Source organism: Alligator mississippiensis, chromosome 1 (genome assembly GCF_030867095.1).
Source record: "Alligator mississippiensis isolate rAllMis1 chromosome 1, rAllMis1, whole genome shotgun sequence".
NCBI classification, from domain to species: domain Eukaryota; kingdom Metazoa; phylum Chordata; order Crocodylia; family Alligatoridae; genus Alligator; species Alligator mississippiensis.
In genome coordinates this window covers 176,177,201-176,197,201 of record NC_081824.1, presented here as the reverse complement: position 1 = coordinate 176,197,201, position 20,001 = coordinate 176,177,201, and the positions used below count along the sequence as shown (strand labels likewise).

The window sequence follows — 20,001 nt, the reverse complement described above, 5'->3', positions numbered from 1 at the left end:
GGATAAGGACTTATGCTTTATTCCTCTACCATCTGGATGTTGGTCATTTTCTCACAGAACAGGTCAGAAAAATACCATAAAGTAACAACTGTCACATTTTGACCATTTTTTGAGAAAAGACACCTGGGCCCATCAAAATATAACACTTTTGTACCAAATCAGTGCTGTACAACCTCCAACCTGAATTTTGCTCACAGGACCATGCCATGGAGCCCAGGGGGAGTCCTGCAGACTGGATGACATGGCTCTAGGTGCTGCATCATGCCACTGTACAGGGTCACTCTGTGGCCAGATCTAGTGTGTGGGGTGAGCTGGTGCACCTAGGTCTACAGGTACACTCATCCCATCTGCAGGGCTGGAAGACTGAGCCACCACTGCACTATACTGAAGGGCAGGGCAGTGTTCAACTAACCCTAAATCACCTCTGCCCAGAAAAAAATACCAGCATCCACATGTTTGCCTTAGACTAGTTTTAAAGAAAGCTTGTGAAAGCCTTTGTGGAGTTAGACAGATGAAAAGAATTGGATAAATCATGATTTTGGGACATAACTGTGAATTTTTCCTTTTCCACAGTGAATTTTTCCTTTGCTCAGTTAGTTTTCTGCCCCCTTAATGTTTATACTATATACAATGTAGAATTAAGCATTTCTACTTTTTATACCTCAAACTTGTATATAAAAATATACCATAGTATTTCTTCTGTGGTTTGTCAGCTAGTGTTTGTTACATGCTTCAACTCTACTCTCTGCCCCCAAAGTAGTACAATGATCATTCTCTCAGCTATAATGTGACAACATGCAGGTATTAAAAGCAGTTCTTCAGTAGAAGACAGTATGTGCATTTCTAGTATATAAAGAAAATAGAAAAAAAGTCTATTTCTTTATGACACACAGAAGGCCTGAAAACTTTTTATTTCTCTTCTGAAGAAGCATCTGCAATACAAGTGAGCATGTTAGTTACCCATGTAACATACAATTGTAGATACTGATATTTTAAAAATACAGACAGCTTAAGTTTCCAATGTTTGCTGAAACTGTGGATGTGTTAATCTGCCTACTTGGCATGAAGATATTGTTATTACTAAATAATGGCTTGAAAACCAACATTTGAGAACTTGGACACTGTAAAACACCACATCAAATTTCACTGGTCTAGAGAACAAATTACCTTCTTCATATGGTTTACAGAATATAATCTGCTGTCTTGCCAAAGATGATCTATGGCCAGTCACTGTTTATTATCACTAAGTCAGTCAGAAAAAACCCAGAACAGAGTTCTTCTGATGCTTACTGTTCCATTTTGAACCAGGAACTGATCACTGGTGCTTGCTTTACATTAAAAAAAAAAAAAAAAAAAAAAAAAAAGCAGAAAGTATTTAGGGTTTGTTCAGCCTCAAGGGCAAAAGGACAAGTTTTTCTGCAAAGGGTTAACTAACTACTTGCTGATTAGCAACTGAAAATTAAAATAACCAGGCAGACTTCAAATCAATTAGACAACTTTTACTAAATGAAAAAAACCTACATTTAAAATATGCATTTAAAACAAAATGGAATTAGAAAAAGAGACTTAAATCCATTTTAAAGAACTTTTTCACTGTGTCAGAAATCACTCTTGCATTATATCATGTGCCAATTCATAAAATGTAAGTTACCAGAATCCTCAATTTTAACATTTTCAAAGACAATAGTAAAGTGAAGAGTTTACATCTATCAATGCACATTTAGAATGGGATAAATCTGAGGCCTCCCCCCCACCCCAAAGAATCTTAAAAATTTGACAGTGTTCAATAAAAACTTTTATAATCACATCCAATGTGTTGCATCTTAAAGCAATACACACGTGCTTTGCAGTTCTACCCTATTACAAATTTTGCATCTTCTCATACCTTGCCATTTGTCAATATGAACCCTTTTAAGGAAAGGAGAGAACAGGAAAGAAATACTGCATAAATCTTGATCATGTACAGAAATTATTGCTACTATAGTACACTACAAAGCAGAAATCTATACAATAGTATATGAACTTTGATCATGAAAATCCAGAGGATATAATCTTTAGTGACATAAGCCTTACAATCATATAAAACATTCACATGGCAATATTAGACAGTTCAACCACCACTAGTCAGTTAACCTACTGTTCACTGATCTACATCCATTTAAAATACACCCTCTTATGAGAAAAACAAAATTTCAGCTTTCCAAGGCTTATTAAGGGAGGATCTTCATGTTCAGTGGAACTATGCAAGATGCATTTTGATGCAGGTAGGGTATTACCTGGAAGCTAAGCATGCCAAAGGTGTTTCATGCTAATAAAATCTAAAGCCAAGGTACCACATAATCAAGTTACCAACTAATAGGCAATACCATTTTTGTCCTAAGTTAAATGAAGTGCCATAGCACAGTGTAACGTCAATAATTTAAAATAGTGTAGTGCACAAATTAATTCTGTGGCAGTTTAAGTTAAGAAAAAAAAAGGTTTTCTGTCTCTTAAACAATGCTGACCATTCGGCTGTCCAGTCATGGTGTTTTAACAGGTCACTAGTCTGGACTTAAATCTTTTATTCACTAATACCCTACAACCTTTTTAATACAATAGGGCACACATTTTAGGTAACAAGATTACAAAGAATAGGGGGGAGAAAAGAAAAGGAAAAAATATCAGTGGTAGTTTTAAAAAGCCCCTTTCATATTCAATCAAAAAAAGAAAGTGAGGGAACATGACTAGATTTTTTATTTGCATCATTCTAGCTACAAAATAATATCCAAAGTAAAAGCAATCAAGCAACAATAAGACCACGTTACACAAATGGAACATCATGCTTCTCATCTGGTTTAACTAACATCAAGTTTGCATTTTATTTTAAGTGGGATGTTGGTCAATTTTAAAAACTGTGCTAAGTGAATATGCAACCTCAATAGATTTTTTTTTAGTTTGGATTTTATTCTATATTGGATATTAGAAGTTGGAGCTATGTTTGTTACAATACAGTGTTGCACATCTTTCTACTAGAAAAAAATTAATAAAGATCCTTTACCCGTCTCTTTAAGTTAAACGTGTGACATCATAAAGGGTGTCAAATGGCTGGATGGTTTTACAGTGCACACTTATTATATACTGTATATGGAGTTTTGTCCTTGACAGATCTGATGGTGTTTCTATGCTGTTCCTTTCTTCACCTCTTCTTCGGTGGATTACCTGTGCGCGGTGGAGTGACTGGGCGACCGGAGTTCAAACCACCATACTGGTACTTGGCTTTCTTTTCAGATGGTTTCAGTATCTTTGAAGAGAAAAAGGAAATATTTATCCTAAATCAACTGCAACTGGAATGTTCCACACACACACACGGATTCAACAAGATTGCATTTTAGTCTACTTCTCAAAAAGCACTCAAAACTTCACTACACTGTTCATTTGCTTATTTTACCAGTTTCAACATATTATACCCATACATGAAAGGACTTATTTCCAGATGTTTTTAATATTGCTTTTTAGTTGGATTAAAGAGTGTTGCAACTTATCTGAAACCGAGAAACATGTTTGAGTAAAGGAATCACACCAGAGAAAGCCATCCAGTCAAGTTTGCTTTGATGATTGGAACCAGACTGTAAAACAGTTTAGTATGAAGACATTTCGAACACAGTAAGTTTAAGAGTCTAGGACAGAGGTAGGCAATCCTCAGCACACATGCCAGAGCATGACACACAAAGGCATTTTGCTTGGCACTTGTACCTTGGGGAAGGGGCCAGGGCTGTGCTCCCACAACAAAGACTGGGCCCCTCATAGCTCCATCACCGTCTGCCCCTGGCACACCAACACCTTACAAGTTGAGGTTGTGGGAATTTTTAGCACTCTGCCCAAAAACATTTCTGACCCCTGGACTAGGAGCTCATGTAAACCAGTTCTCTGGGGTAAAGGTCATTTACCTTTCCCTAAATATCTGCTTGCTGTACAGCACGGTCTTCTGTAACTCACAGGCTTATTCTCATAGACTGGCTATAACCATGCACCATAGGTAGATTAACTGATCATTCCTGTAAGTCTATCCATTAAAGAAAGAACATTAAAGTTTAGAAACATACTATACCTGAAATGAACACATCAAAGTTTCATCCACACTCATCATGCCTCCAGCATTATCAAACTCTCCACAGTAATTTGGAGCTGAAAACAGGGTGACCAATTGTCGTTTAGCAAAGAATTCATATCCATCTTCAACCACCTGTCAACAGCAACACAACACAGTTAAGCCCATACAGCTTGTGTATTAAACAAGATATATCATGCAGAAATTAGATTCACTCTATTACCTAAACTCTTTGATCATCAGAGAAGTAACACTTGCTTATATTACAGAGATGACAAATAAGTACCAGGAGGATACATGAGTGCATACCTTCATTTTATTCATTTAGATAAGAAATATTACAAGTGTCTAAAAGAGTCTGGTTAAAAAAGATCATGACTTGATCATTTAAGATTTTCAAGTCAGGAATTTGATAAACGTTCTACTAGTTAAAGCTGTCCAGATACTTATTAATCAAATATACAAGTAATTTCACATAAATATTAAAGTATGACAGGCTCTGAGGCTTTAACCACCTCATTTAAATCTGCTTTACGAAAAGAAGTTTCAGAAACCATTCTACTCTAAGCATTCCTAAAGCTTGTTTCACTTGCAACATAGGCAGTATGGTTGGCATCAGGATATACACCCCCCGGCAATTGAAATGTTCTAAAAAAAGACTTTTTGTTACAGCAGGTCAACAACACTTAGAATTAGCTTCTGCTGCACAACCCTTATTAAAAAGCTGGATTATTTTCTCTTATTTAAGACTAAGGTAAAAATAATACCAGCTACAGTAAGAAAAGGCTTCCCCAGACATAGTTAAAGCAACTCATGGCAGCCTTTGCAAACACGCCCTCCCTGGAAAAAAAAAAAAAAAAAAAAGAGACAACCCCTCACATTCACTGGCAATCAACCTGCTGCATCATCAACAGTTTTTGTTCTGATTTTAGACATTTGTTTGCCTTATACTGCTGGAAAGCCTACTTAGACAGGAGGGCCGAGCACCGTATTTACCCTAATACAAGATGACCCCCCAGTAATTAAATTCTACACATGGAAAATTTGTAAGTTAATTATAATTTTCTATGCATAAAATCTAATTATTGGAGGATCATTTTAAATTTGCACCCCCTCCCCTACTACAGGTATCATACCTGATGAGCTCGACAGATCAAGTCCAGATCATGACGGTTCAAAAATTTACTGACTACATCAGCACCAAAAGTGAAGGAGACCCCACGATCATTTTCACCCCACCCTTGCACATCCTTGTCCGGATCAGACCACAGCAAGTCGCATAGCAAGCCTTTAAGAAAAAAAGTGACATCAGTCTTAAAAATATTGTCTCGTTACATCATTCACAACAACTCACAAGGTATTACCAATGCAAGTATAATGGTTAGAAAAGGCTCTTAACTCCACAAATCCCAGCACCCACCCAGGATGGTCCAGGGTGACTTAAAAAACAAAACAAAAATCTATGAACACCTGTGGAACTGGGTAAACTAAGAAACTGCTTTTTTGCCTTTTTATTTCAAAGGAAACAAAATCTACACTCAATTTCCTGTGATCATTTGGGCAGATTGAGAGTCCTGGTGTGTATACACACACACACACACACACACACACACACACACACACACACACACACGCTTGTTGTAAGACAGCAACCAATCCTTTTCATGCAGCAATACCCTCAGGCAGTCTCATAATATTTCACATTAATACACTACAGACTTTAAATTTAACAAGTAAATTTAGCTTAAGGTTTCACAGAAGATTCCACCTTTACAGATGCCTAGGTCAATGAAATAACAAAATAGGTATTATGCCTTACAATATTTGGCAAGACCTGCACATTAGTATTCCCAGTTAAGTTTGCAGCAGTCTAACAGGCCAATACTGGGCCATGTCAGATGTTCAAGAACTTGTCCTTCCTGCTGAATGCTGAAGTATGTCACTAACCTAGCAGAGTGCACAATTTGAAAAACAGGTATCAAACGAAACTTAAAAACTAACTGGCTTAAGTTTCCAGAAGTGATTTCAACTTGCCTGTTAAATGCACTTTATGTGGAACCACCCCTCATTTGAAATCTTGAACAAAATGTAAATATAGCAAACCTATGTAGAATGATTAGCATACTTAATAATCATAATAATCAAAACCGAATATACCCAAGCACTCAATGTGCAATTAGAGCAAGACACAGAGAGAGAACAAATTTGGCTAGCAATTGAAAATGGTCAGAGCTACAGCCCAGTGTTTCATCTTGATGGAGACATACTGCTGTTGCACATTAAAATTTAAATTCTGTTACAAAAGCTTCTTTATGCAGATGGTTTTCATTTACCCATAAGCTAAACAGTAAGTCTGTATTTTTAAGTAGAGAATTCCTATCTTTTCCTTTCTGCTCTCCCCTTAAGACTTCCAGTTTAGGGTCTAGTAGTAGGCAACCATCAATCCTCTGGATCGTGGTGTACATACAAGAGATCTAGTCAGATGCCTGATTAATCTATTTGTGGCTGACAAACCCAATTTGAGAGTGACACAGCTTGTTATAAGTTTCACAGATCTGTATGTTGTCTAAATTGGGAGTCCAAATTTATAGCAAGCTGCTTTCTTTTCTCACTTTGCTTCTATCCTCTGGATCAAAGCCACTATGTGTTGAGTGCCAGATATTCCTTCTAGCATGGGATTCTGCACTTTCCAGCTTTCTACATTGACACTGAATGACTTTATATAATTTTGCACACATTGTGGTACCACCATAGAGGATGACCCCACTTTCTAGAGCCATTTCAAAGCTCAGTATACAAAATATTCTTGGGGGGATACAGTCTTGTCCAATTCTGACATGGCTGATCCATTACAACCTCCTTTTCTTGATAGTGGTTTCTAAGTCTGTCAATCCTGTGCACTCCAGCACCTCTGGGTTCAGTATTTGGTCTTCCAACTTTATTTTTGGGATCTTACACAGGCATATCATATGGAAGCTGTTCTCTTGCTGTATCCATGTTTCTGAACCATAATGCAGGGATGATGGCACACAACTCTCAGATTTGTACCTTCACCTTAGCTGATAGTTTCCAGTTATTTCATGCACATTTCTGTAATAGCCCAAAATTCTTAGCTGCTTTCCATTTTTGTTAGTCATTTCAGTCTGAAGGCCAGATTCCTGCTGATTGTAGAATCAAAGCAGCAAAAACTGTCAACACCACCAAGAGATTTATCCTCCTGGACAATGTCGTATATTAGTTCTTCCACCTCTTGGTACACAATCACAGTCTTCTTGAGACTAATTACCATCTTGAAACCCTTGCATGACTCAGAAATCTGCCCGAGAGTTTTTGCAGGGAAGATTCACTGCGGGCAACCAAGGCCAGATCATCCACAAACAGGAAATCTCTCAGAACCAGCTCTTGCACCTTGGTTTTTATGCAAAACCTTGCAATGTAGAACAAGCTTCCATCTAGTCTGGTTCAAAGATGCATGCCATCACTGCTGTCCTTGAATATAAATGTCCTTGCCTGACTGTATTGAAGGCCTTTGTCATGTTGATGAAGGCAATGTACAAGTAATATTAGTTTTTCCTCTACACTTCTTTTGCAGTTGCTTGATCAAAAATATCATATACCAATAGTGGAACGTCTTGAGCAAAAACCACACCAACTTTCAGGATAGATTTTTTTTCACCTAGAGATTGCAGCCTAGGGAGCATGATGCAAGTAACAACTGCTCTAACAATGTTCAAAAGGGAAATACCTTTATAGCAGTCACAGTCACTTCCATCACCTTTGTTTTTGTATGATTGTACAAACTGGGCATCTTTGAAATCTTGCAGTACTGCTTCCTCTTTCCAGGGCAGTATAACTTCATGAAGCTTTCGAAGTAATTCATCATTGGCACATTTGCAAATTTCAGCAGGCAAACAGTTGTTGCCAGATGACTTGCTCCCTGGAATTGATTTAATGGCTTTCTGTAAATCTTCTAATGTAGGCTCATTGTCTAAATCCATCATAACTTCAAACTGTGGTAATCCTTTGAGCTCTTCATGTTTGATTTCAGGTCCCACTGGAGTATAATTCCATAGTGTTCAATTCAACTCAAGTTCTTTGTTTATCAGTAATGACATTTCTGTTCAAGTCTTTCAACAGAACTGTATTCTTCATGACTAGATCAATTGCTCATTTGATGCCTTTGTGCATTTCACAGCTATCACCTGCATCAGCTGCTTTTTGAGTATCATCCATTTTAGCCAAAAATCTTTGGCATCCCTCTTAGCCTCTTTTTGCATTTCTCTTCAAGACTTCCTCAGATATTTCTAGGGTTATGGTGTGCAGTTATTCATCTTGCCAAAAAGGAAATTGGCTTACTTCTTTTTACATAAAACTTCCTAAGTTGGACCAACTGAAAAAAAGACACTGATGTACTAAAGATGACCTAAAGATTTTTGCAAAAACTGTTTTTATTATTTATGCATTGCTTATAAAAAAAATATTTATGATTTTAACTATGTTTAAGAGCCATTCTCTTCTTTGGTCTTCTAAAAGCTAGTTGTATTTGTTGTAAAAGCAGAGTACTGTACTCAGAAGTAGGCACAAATTGTTAGCGAAATTAAAACAAGCCTGGAAGTCAATTAATTGGGTTTTCTTCTTTTCATATTAAATACATGTTACATACACATTTCACCTAGAGCTTTCAGATGAGAAAAAGGGAACCAAGCTGACTACTTACAGTATAAACAAACCAAAACACTCATTCTATAAAAGATATATCTCAAAAGCAGGTTAATATAAATACACTAAGCATTCTTTCTTTTTGCAACTGCGCTACCAATATATTTATGAGGGTGAGTCAAAATTACCAGAAAAGGGAGGGGAAAAAAATCAGAACATTTCCAGATCAGGAAGCAACTACCAGGTCCAATAAACCTTAGTCTTGACAGTACAGCTTTCAATTATATGGTGTATTTAGAACACTTAGGGTTTTTTCCTTTTAATGGAATCTGTTAACTGCAAGGATCTGTTAGGATTAAAAACACACATTTGAAATCCATTCAGAAAGTTTGAAATGTTGCATTTGAAGGTAGCAATATGGCATTTTCTGATTAGCACAGAACACTAGAATTTACTCGTCTTTGGGTAAGAACTCAAAAGTACTGACAAAGCATAGCTGGAAGGTGCATAGAAAAATGCAGTTACATGAAGAATTCATGTAAATGCTAAAATGAACTGCCTACAGTGAACAGTGTGCATCCATCAGGAAATGGGCGACTGTTTAAAAATAAAACACTAAAAAAAAACCTCAGAGACTCAAACCTAGAACTGAACGTAAGACAGGGAGTGCCAATACTACCTTCCCCCAGTGGCATTCTACCAAGCAGCAGGATGCCCTGATTTACTTTTTAGCTATGCCTGTTCCCAGCCAAGGAGATCTGCTTTAGGACTATGCAGCTGTGGGACTGATCTGGCTCAAGACCCCTAACAGGAAAAAACAGCCCCAAAATTCGGCAACATTTGGGGCCTACCTCCAAAATTAAAACCGATGCATATTACCCAACTGCTTATGTTTTAATAAGATCCAAGCACTATGAGAACAACATCACCAAGGGCAAGTTGTGCCTGACCAACCTGATTGCCTTTTATGATGAGATAACAGGCTCTGTGGATGTGGGGAGATCAGTGGATGTGGTGTACCTTGACATTAGCAAGGCTTTTGATACAGTCTCCCACAACATTCTCACAAGCAAGCTAAGAAAGAATAGGTTGGATGAACGGGCTGTAAGGTAGACAGAAAACTGGCTGGAGCATTGGAGTCAGAGGGTACTAATCAATGCCTCTATGTCTAGTTAGCAGCCAGTATGAAGTGGAATGTCCCAAGGGTTGGTCCTGGAACCGGTTTTATTCAATATCTTCAATGACCTGGAAGCAGAGTGCACCCTTAGCAAGCTTGCAGGTGACATCAAGCTGGGAGGAGGTTGGGGGTAGGTGGGAGAGAAGGAGTAGTAGATATGCTGGAGGGTAGGGTTAGGATTCAGGAAGACCTAAACAAATTGGAGGATTGGGCCAAAAGAAATCCCATGAGGTTCAGCAAGGACAAGTGCAAAGTCCTGCACTTAGGACAGAACAATCCCAGGCAATAGTACGGGCTGGTGGCTGACTGGCTGGGCAGCAGCTCTGCAGAAAAGGACCTGGGGGTTACAGTGGACAATCAGCTGAATATGAGCCAGCAGTGTGCCCTTGATGCCAAGGCTAACGGCATACTGGGCTGCATTGGTAGGAGTGCTGCCAGCAGGTCAAGGGAAGTGATTATTCCCCTCTATTCAGCACTGGCAAGGCCACATCTGGAGTACTGAGAGTTCAGTTTTGGGCTCCCCACTATAGAAAGGATGTGGACAAATTGGCGAGAGTACAGCAGAGGGCAGCCAAAATGGTGAGGCTGGGGGACATGACTGATGAGGAGAGGCTGAGGGAACTGGGCTTATTTAGTCTGAAGAAGAAAAGACAGAGGGGATTTAATAGCAGCTTTCAACTCCCTGAAGGATGGCGCCAAAGACTGTTCTCAGTCGTGGCAGGTGACAGAACAAGGAGCAATGGTCTCAAGTTGCAGCAAAAGAGGGTTCAATATTAGTAAAACTCTCACTAGGAGGGTAGTAAAGCACTGGAACAGGTTACCCAGAAAGGTTGTGAACTCTCCATCCTTGGAGGTTTTTAAGACCTGGCTAGACAAAGCCTTAGTAGGAATTATCTAATTAAGGATGGTTCTGCTTTGAGCAGGGGGTTAGACTAGATGATCTCCTCAGGTCCCTTCTAACCCTCACTTGCTATGAACTGTATAGACAGATCTTTAGGACACCAGTAAGTCAGATACAAGAAACACAAAACAAAGAAATAAGACAGAGATGCAATTTTCTAGCAAATATTCTTATTACTTATTCACAGAGAACACTACTTAAATAAGCTTTTGCCAAATCAAGCATGTGAAGGCTAAATAAATACTTCTAAAAATACCCATTACAAGAAGATATAGCTTTACGTTTGCACAAACTCATCTTTGAGAGCCCCATAAATATAGTATTTTACCTGGCAGTTTTAAACTGCACTATAAAGTTAAAAATCGACTGTAACGATCAGGTGTGGCTCCCAGCTAACATAGGCTATGGATTTTCCCCCAATAATCCCTGCATTAGCACAAATTCCTGCATTTATGGTTGACCAATACTTTACAATCAAACTGGCTATGTTGCCTTCCTAGCATGACTCCGGCAGGCTTTAAACTAGGTTCGTTGGAGGAAGGGGATGACGTGGGCAGAGGAAGCCTCAGACAAGCAAGCCAAGCATCGCCTGCAGGAGCAGCCCAGCCTAAACCGATGACAAGAGAAACAGGTAATGGGGTAAGTGACATGGGCCTGGGTACTGCTGGGATTAGGGGGGTGGTCCATTCATGCTCAGGAGGCCTCAAATGCTTCTATACCAATGCCCGCAGCATGAGGAACTAGTCCTCCTGCTAGCCAGCATCAACCCAGACATAGTGGGGCTTACTGAAACGTGGTGGGACCCAACACATGACTGGGCAGTGAATATCAAGGGCTACAGGCTCTACAGGAAAGATAGGACAGGTAGGAAGGGTGGGGGTGTGGCACTCTATGTCAAGGAGCAACACATCCACAATGTGTATCACTGGGTCAGAGGAGGAGCAAACGGAAGTGCTCTGGGTTAGACTACAAGGGGGTCAGGATGAAAGGGACTTAATGGTGGGGGTCTACTACAGACCACCCAACCGTGGAAAAGATCGAGTCCAGGAATTTTTAAGTCAGCTCACAGAGATAGTTAGGTCCAAGGATGTGGTTGTCATGAGTGACCTAAATTTGCCAGACATCTGCGGGGAGGAGCAGACAGCCAGGTTTGACCGCCCACGCAGGTTCTTAACTGACATACAGGACCTCCATCTAACCCAGGAGGTACACAGCCCCACCAGGGGAGAAACTTTGTTGGATTTGGTCCTGGCCATGGGCGATGACCTGGTGAAGGGTCTGCGGGTGCTCGACCACCTGGGCGATAGCGATCGTCGTCTGCTGGAATTCACCATCCAGCGCAAGGTGGCAAAAGCCTCCAGCAAGGCAGCAGCCCTCGACTTCAGAAGGGCGGACTTTAATGAGGTAAGAAGACTAGTGGGGGAAGCACTGAGGTCCCAGAGCTGGAGGGAGTTGAGTGTCCAGGAGGAGTGGTCGCTCCTTAAGGAGACGATCCTCTTAGCTCAAAGGGAAGTAATCCCTACACAAATCAAAGGGGGCAAGAGGGCACAAAGGCCCCCATGGCTCACCAAAAGCATCCGGGAACATTTCCAAACAAAAAAGGAGGCATACACCCGTTGGCAGGGAGGGGCCATTAAAAGAGAGGGCTATACCTCGGTAGCTCGGGAATGTAGGGGGGCGGTCAGGAAGGCCAAGGCGGAAATGGAGCTGGGACTAGCGACCCAGATCAAGGACAACAAGAAGTCCTTTTTCAAATACATAGGGGGGCAAAAGAAGGTGCCAAGTAACGTGGGGCCTCTGCAGGACACACTAGGAAGTCTGGTCATCTCACCTGATGGTAAAGCTGACATATTCAACAATTTCTTTGCCTCCATATTTCTGAGGAGGGACCTGGATATCTCCCTCACTGGCCCCCCCCCCACCCCAAGGGCCCTGTGGGTGGCACACCCAGGCCTAGGGTTAATGAGGACCTTGTCAGGTAACTTCTGGAGGGACTAGATGTATTTAAATCTGCAGGTCCTGATGATCTCCACCCCAGAGTGCTGAAGGAACTAGCAGGGGTCATTGCGGGACCTCTGGCGCAGCTCTATGAGCATTCATGGTGCTCGGGCGATGTGCCGGAGGACTGGAAAAGGGCCAATGTGGTCCCCATCTTCAAAAAAAGGGAGGAAGGAAGACCCAGGAAACTATAGGCCTGTGAGTCTCACCTGAGTCCTGGGGAAGCTTTTCGAAAGAATTATCCTGGCACATGTCCAGGAAGGGCCAGCAGGGGAGGTTATGCTCAGGGGCAACCAGCATGGATTCATTAGGGACAGGTCTTACCAAACCAACCTGGTGGCCTTCTATCACCAGATCACCAAGTCCTTGGATGCAGGTGTCGCAGTGGATATAGTCTTTCTGGACTTCAGGAAGGCCTTTGACACGGTGTCTCACCCCATTCTCAGTAAGAAACTAGGAGACAGTGGTGTTGATGCCTACACGGTCAAATGGGTCACTAACTGGCTGGTGGGCTACACCCAGAGGGTGGTGGTGGACGGGTCTTATTTGACCTGGAGGGATGTGGGCAGTGGGGTTCCCCAGGCCTCGGGCCCACACTACTCAACATCTTCATCAGTGACTTGGGCGAGGGGGTAGAAAGCACCCTATTCAAGTTTGCAGATGACACCAAGATGTGGGGGGAAGTGGGTACGCTAGAAGGAAGGAAAAGGCTGCAAGCGGATCTAGACAGGTTACAGGGTTGAGCCAAAGAGAACAGGATGGGTTTCAACATTGACAAGTGCAAGGTGCTGCACCTGGGGAGGAAGAACCAGCGGCACACCTATAGGCTGGGGAACTCCGTTCTCACCATTGAGACAGAAAAGGATCTTGGAGTCATCATTGATGCCACAATGAACATGGGCCAACAGTGTGGGGACGCAGTCAGGAAGGCCAACCATACCTTGTCGTGCATCCACAGATGCATCTCAAGCAGGTCCAAGGAGGTGATCCTCCCCTTCTATGCGACACTGGTCAGGCCGCAGCTGGAGTACTGCGTCCAGTTCTGGGCGCCGCACTTCAGAAGGGATGTGGACAACTTGGAGAGGGTCCAGAGGAGGGCCACCCGCATGATCAGGGGTCAGCAGGGCAGGCCCTATGAGGAGAGGCTGAGGGACCTGAACCTGTTTAGCCTCCAAAAGAGAAGGCTGAGAGGGGATCTAGTGGCAGTCTACAAACTAGTCAAGGGGGACCACCAGGCATTGTGGGAGAGTCCCTGTTCCCCCGAGCAATCCCAGGAGTTACAAGAAACAACGGACACAAGCTGGCAGAGGGTAGTTTTAGGCTAGACATTAGGAAGCACTATTTCACTGTCAGGGTGGCTGGGACCTGGAACCAACTTCCAAATGAAGTGGTGCTGGCTCCTACCCTGGGGTTCTTTAAAAGGAGGCTGGACGAACATCTGGCTGCCGTCATTTGACCCCAGTACTGTTTCCTGCCACAGCAGGGGGTCGGACTAGATGATCTCCTCAGGTCCCTTCTGACCCTACCAACTATGAAAGTATCTGACTCTGAATAGTTTAGAAACAAATTTAATGGGATTTCCAGTCCCTCATGATATTTAAGAAGTTGCTTGGGACCCGAAATCCCAACCCTCACGTTTCTCTCTACACTTTGTATCTCACCTTCCAGATTCATATTTCCAAGCTGTAAAAGGAAATATACTGGCAATGGTAGTGTCTTATAGTCACAATTAAAAACTGAATCAAGAAATGAACCAAGAAAACAGGCATCAAAATGAGGTAAAACATTTTAGATGGAAGTACAATTTGAAGACAGAAGCCCCTGTGTAAAATGGAAAATAACTCGATTCCATATGCAGCACTCTCAAGATTAAAATTGTTTTAATAGTGAAACCAGATGATTAAAGTTAAGCGACATCTTTTTAAAAAAGTTTGATGGGGGCCAAGTTTTGAAATATGGATAAAAGACATAAAAGGGAAGAAATCAGTTAGACAATTTTTAGCTGAGACTCAGTGTTGTGATTTATACTTGTGAAATGTACTCAGCTACTTGCCTAAAAATGTATCTGGGTATGATTTTGCTACATATTAATTTACTCCCCAATATGTTTTGTTTATAGGGAGAGAGATAATACCATCAATTGAGATTTATTCCAGGTTTGGATTGTAAATAGCCTGTTTATCAAAGAAAATTGTGTACCAACCGACAACTGCTTAGTGAAAGCTTCCTCAATTTTCGAATGCATTTCAGATCTACAGATTTAAAAGGAAAAATCTCTCTAAATCAACATATACATAGAATTAAGATTGGCTGAAATGTTAGGGAATAAGAGAAAATAGCTGCATTTCTGAGACAGTGGTAGCTTTTGGTGACAGATGTTGCTATAGCAGTGAGAAACAAGTCAATTTCTCTCCCAATTTAACATGTATGTGAGTTTAAAGTGTTCGCGGAAAAAAGTAATTAGGAGTACAACATCAGATACAAGCAAGTTCAACTTCTCCAGCTACTTTTCTGTAACTAGAAGGAGCTGACTTACAGGTCTGTGTAACAAGGAAAGAAAAGTAAATATTGATTGCAGATCAACTAGAATTCTGATGCAAGGGTAGGAAACAGAAGCCCAAGAAACCAAGAGAACTTTAAGAAAAAAATGGTACATTCTGACAGATTTTTTATTAACTTGTGGTTTTAGACCTTTTCAAGCTATGGAGTGAGAACTGGTATTAAATTTAACTTCACGGATTTTGACTTTCAATTTCATGGTTACTAAAACTTAAAACAGCCAGGACAACCTGCTATTGGCTATTCTGAGGGATAAGGAATAGGAACTACATAGGAATAAGGAATAGGAACTCCTGCAAAGAAGCAGAAGTTGAGATGGCACAAACTCTTGACAGATTGCCCAAGATCAAAAATGGAGCTGAAAATTACCAAGAAGCATACTGAAAGTGATGATGTGCACAAGAGCATAGGAAACATTTGTAAAGACAAGAACAGGACAGACTGTTATACTTCAAGCACATGTTGAATGTGCATCAAAGAACTGAACTGTTTACATAGAAAGTGGTTCTACAATTCTAATACTACTGTAAAGTTTGTTATGGCAACATTGCTTCTAGACACAGTAAATTCTATAATGCTCACCTGTGTCAGGAACATCTGTAGGTCTCATTATTCTCCGGATCTGCTCCATTGATTGCAGATCTGGTGACAGTCCTATAAATATAAGATGGGGGAAAAAGCAGCTTAGTCTTACTTTTTAAAAGGGTTCCAGGAAATGTACAACTGGAGGCTCAAGGTAGTGCAGCGTCCATCATTTCCACTGTAGAAAACTGACTTTGTATACTGTATTACATCAGTTAAAATACATTCCACAAGGAACAGGGAGTAATAGCATAAAACAAAGTTAGCAACTTAGTTCATCTGTATAAGCAGCTTCTCCAAGCGTTGCTGTTACGTCAGTGGTTTACTATAGGGGTAGCACACTGCTGCTTTCCTTTTATATGAACAGGTAAATGGACGTAGTCAGTGTCTCTGAGCAAGCCCAAAGTATTTGTTTTACAGATGTAGCACAGGTTGGCTGGGGAAGCCATCTTAAGTGCTGTCTCTCAAACAAGGTCTGGTCTAGAACACCACAGTCACAGCTGCCTCATGTTGCCTTGTGAAAAGTATTAGTGATACTGCAGCCATGGAATAGCCTGTTGCATACAGGGGCGCCAACCTACCTGTTCTACAGTACCACAGCAAAGCTTAAGGTGGCCAAGGAAGCCTTGCAAGCCTAGCTACATTAAGAACAGTTTCATCCAGAGAAAAAGAGCAACTTGGTCCAGGATCATGTAACAAGTCGAGGAAATGTACGAACAGAACTCAGAAGCTTTAAATTTGTAAGAGTCTTCACCTACATAGGCTCAGCACGGAAATAAACAGCATCCATTTTGTTAAGTGCAGTGCTCTAAGCAGTTCATATGGCAGAAAGAACTTTCTACTAAAGAAGAGCTGCTTTGTTAAATCTTGATTTCAATTGACTATGCAGATGGTGGCAGCTGTCCACATCATCTGAAGACAGATGCATGATCATGTCAATGAAAGACTATTGTTAAGACTAAAACGGTTTACCTGGTTTTAAGATAGGTTACTTTTGTTCCCTATTCAATATTTAAATGTCTTAGCAATTTAAAACAGTATTGAAATGATTTTCTTAAGAGACACATGTAAGAGGTGTAGTCTGTTAAAAATTGCATCCAAAGTAGTTATGTACACATTAATAAAAAGTGAAAGTAATCAAATTCAAGGAGTAGCTTACTAGATTTAAATCTGTACCTTTTGTCAGCTACTTTTCCTTCGAAAATCCTCTCATTTACTGCCAGCTTACTTCAAAATAATCTGTTTTGGATCTGATCCACAGAAATTATCCAAGAACCGATTCTGATAAGGCAATTTCAATGCACTAAATAAGCCCAGCCAATTTGTGGACTTGTTATACAAAGGAACGCAAGTACATAGCTCCTGTTAAAAAAATTCCAACCTTAAGCAGTTAAAAAACCCACTGTTGCTCATGGTAGCGTAAGTCTAATGGCTACATATGGTTGGAGTTTATGCTTATGCTCCTACTTGCAGCATCTTAAACTTGGAAAAGTTCTACACCCCTGGAAGTATAGGCCTAGGTTTGCAAGAAGGTAAGTGCTTTTTGTTCCCTCCTCTTCTCTATCCTACCCTTTCCCCTAACCCCACCATAGTAGACAACAGGGGATGAGTAACCAAAGGTTTAGACTTCAGACTGAAAAGACTGGGAGATGACTTCACCATAAAGGTAAGTGCATAAGAAAAATTATAAACTAGTTTTAATATGAATTAGAAAAAGCCATTTTTAACTGACCCCCTTCACAGATGATTGACTACCTTCTGACAGTACTCTGCATGTTAAATTACAAAATTGCACAAAGACAAATTGCCACCAGTACCATGGTAGCAGTTCAGTAGGAGGAACTGTTCTTCAATACTGCAGAAGTGACAAGCTTTTATGAATCCAAATGCTTAGCTAAGAGGGAGACAAGATTCCTTGGGTGAATTTGATATCTTTTATTAGACCAACCCAAATAGCTGGAGAAAAGTTATTAAGCAAGCTTTCGGGTTCAAAAACCCTTCGTCAGGCTAAGGAAGTTTCAGCAGTTGGTGTGTGCTCTTTTAGTTTAAACAAAAAGCAAATCAAAACATGAAAATGAATGGGATTCAATAACATGCTCAAAGCCTGGTTTTGTTTGGTAAACTAGAGAAAAAACAGTGACAGGGAGAGAAGAGACTGCAAGGTAATTGGGGTTATCTGCACATTAGTAATTTAACTGATGGCTCTATCAGAGTAATAAAAACCAAAAATTTTTTTTAAAAATTAAAAAAAAATAGTATTTTTTTATTTAAATCAGGTTTTTGATTGAATGGTATTTTTTTGTCTTAAGATGCCTTTTAAAAAAAATTTTGATAAAGATTATTTTACTTTACAGTATGTTAGAGCTCAAAGATATCATCATGGAATAGGGATTATAACTTCTAATTATGCTATTTGAGACAATATATTCATGTTACGTTTCCAGAAAAGTTTTATAAATAGGTCACAACAGGCCATGGACTATATTAGGGGCCCAATCTTCTAGGGTTCCCCAATGCTCCTCTATAGATTAGTAAAGATTAAAGAAAAAAATCACTCTACCCAATGGGACTCGGTGCTCAGCCTAAAAGATCCAATCAAGTGTCTCTACGATGCTTAATATCAGTTCTCAAACTGGATTTGTGACTCCAGAGATTCAGGGGTGCAGGTTGTAGCCGCATTGGTCCAAGGACATAGGCAGACAAGATTCTTTAGGTAAATCCAGTATCTTTTATTAAACCAACTCAAATAGTTGGAAAAAATTCTTCTTAGCAAGCTTTCAGTCACAAACGCCCTTAGTCAGCCTGAGGAAACGTCTACACAAACTATTGGCAGATGCTTTCTCAGCCTGACGAAGGATGTTTATGACCAAAAGCCTGCTAAGAAGAACTTTTCCAACTATCTAAGTTGGTTTAATAAAAATATCAGGTTTACCTAAAGAACCTTGTCTGCCCGTCTCCAGAGATAACATCTTTGTTAACAGCAGAATATGGAGATGAGACATAACAGAGTTGATTATCTACCGTCAGCCTGCAAGTTTGTGTACACAGAGTCAAGCCCTTACACCTCTCTCTAAAAGTGCAGTTTTGAATCTAGAAGTTAAATGAATGGAGGATTGTTGGGGGTGGAGTAGATCTGGGTAAGGAGGAGGAGTCTGGAGATAAATGCAAGGAGGGAGGGGCAGTCTAATCGAAAGAGAAACATTTTGAGCAGCCTGTTCCAGAAGTCTTGAGGAATAAGTGTCTGAGTATAGCTTCTCCACTGATTTGAAATCTAATGATGGAATGGTATGGTAGAAGGGAAGCCCTATCATGGTAGCAGGCTTGCAAGGCCACAAGAGAGACCCTATTTGGGAATATTTTAATGAAGGTTATAGCAAACAACAAGAATGCACTTTTTGTATAAAACTGTGATTAAATTGAGGCATCCTGATCAGTGACATAAATCGTGATTCAAATCAAAATCAAAACCGCCTGAAGTCATCTTTTGGCATTTCTATACTGACACTTCCTTTCAAAAGAACTCAAACATAGTATGTTAGCAATATCACACTAACCACAGAAAACAGGCATTTAAACCCCATGGGTGCATCCAGACTAGCAGAGATGCACATGCAGGAAGGAGTTCCTTGCACTGCTACTTTGCAGGGGAAGGTATGATAGTCTATAAAAGTCTAAAAAACCCCACTCTGCTCCCTGCTGCAGGTGCCAGCACTTGCTGGCCCCAGCCTCTCCTACCCCACCCGTGGAACCTGCTGTGCCCCAGAGCATGCATAGCATAGGCCATCCCAAGGGACAAGAAGCAGCAGTACAACATGTGCCACTGCTACTTGCCCTGGGGAAAATACATTCCTGCTTGTGGGGACATGCCCCATGTGCGCATCCGACGGCGCAGAAGTACCATGGAGCCACCAGAAAGAACTTGAATCTAGTTTAGACAGACAAAACTCTACATACAATACAAGAGGTAACATAAGGCTGTCACTAGAGCAGTAATTTGACAACTATCACCAAAATCCCCTTAAAAAGAATTTCAAAAAC

The 20,001-nt window shown here is 40.6% G+C and overlaps 1 protein-coding gene across 1 annotated transcript in view; it reads right to left on the bottom strand.

Annotated features, from left to right (window-relative positions):
• Positions 1–1,478: 1,478 nt before the first annotated feature.
• Positions 1,479–20,001, bottom strand: part of PPP1CB (protein phosphatase 1 catalytic subunit beta) — a 53,988-nt gene continuing 35,465 nt past the window's right edge. The window contains exons 5-8 of the mRNA XM_059717157.1: positions 15,964–16,035; positions 5,224–5,375; positions 4,088–4,222; positions 1,479–3,280 (exon numbers count right to left, since the gene is read on the bottom strand). Of these exons, the coding sequence (XP_059573140.1) occupies positions 3,176–3,280; positions 4,088–4,222; positions 5,224–5,375; positions 15,964–16,035 (464 nt within the window). The 3' untranslated portion in view covers positions 1,479–3,175. The remainder of the gene's footprint in view (positions 3,281–4,087; positions 4,223–5,223; positions 5,376–15,963; positions 16,036–20,001) is intronic.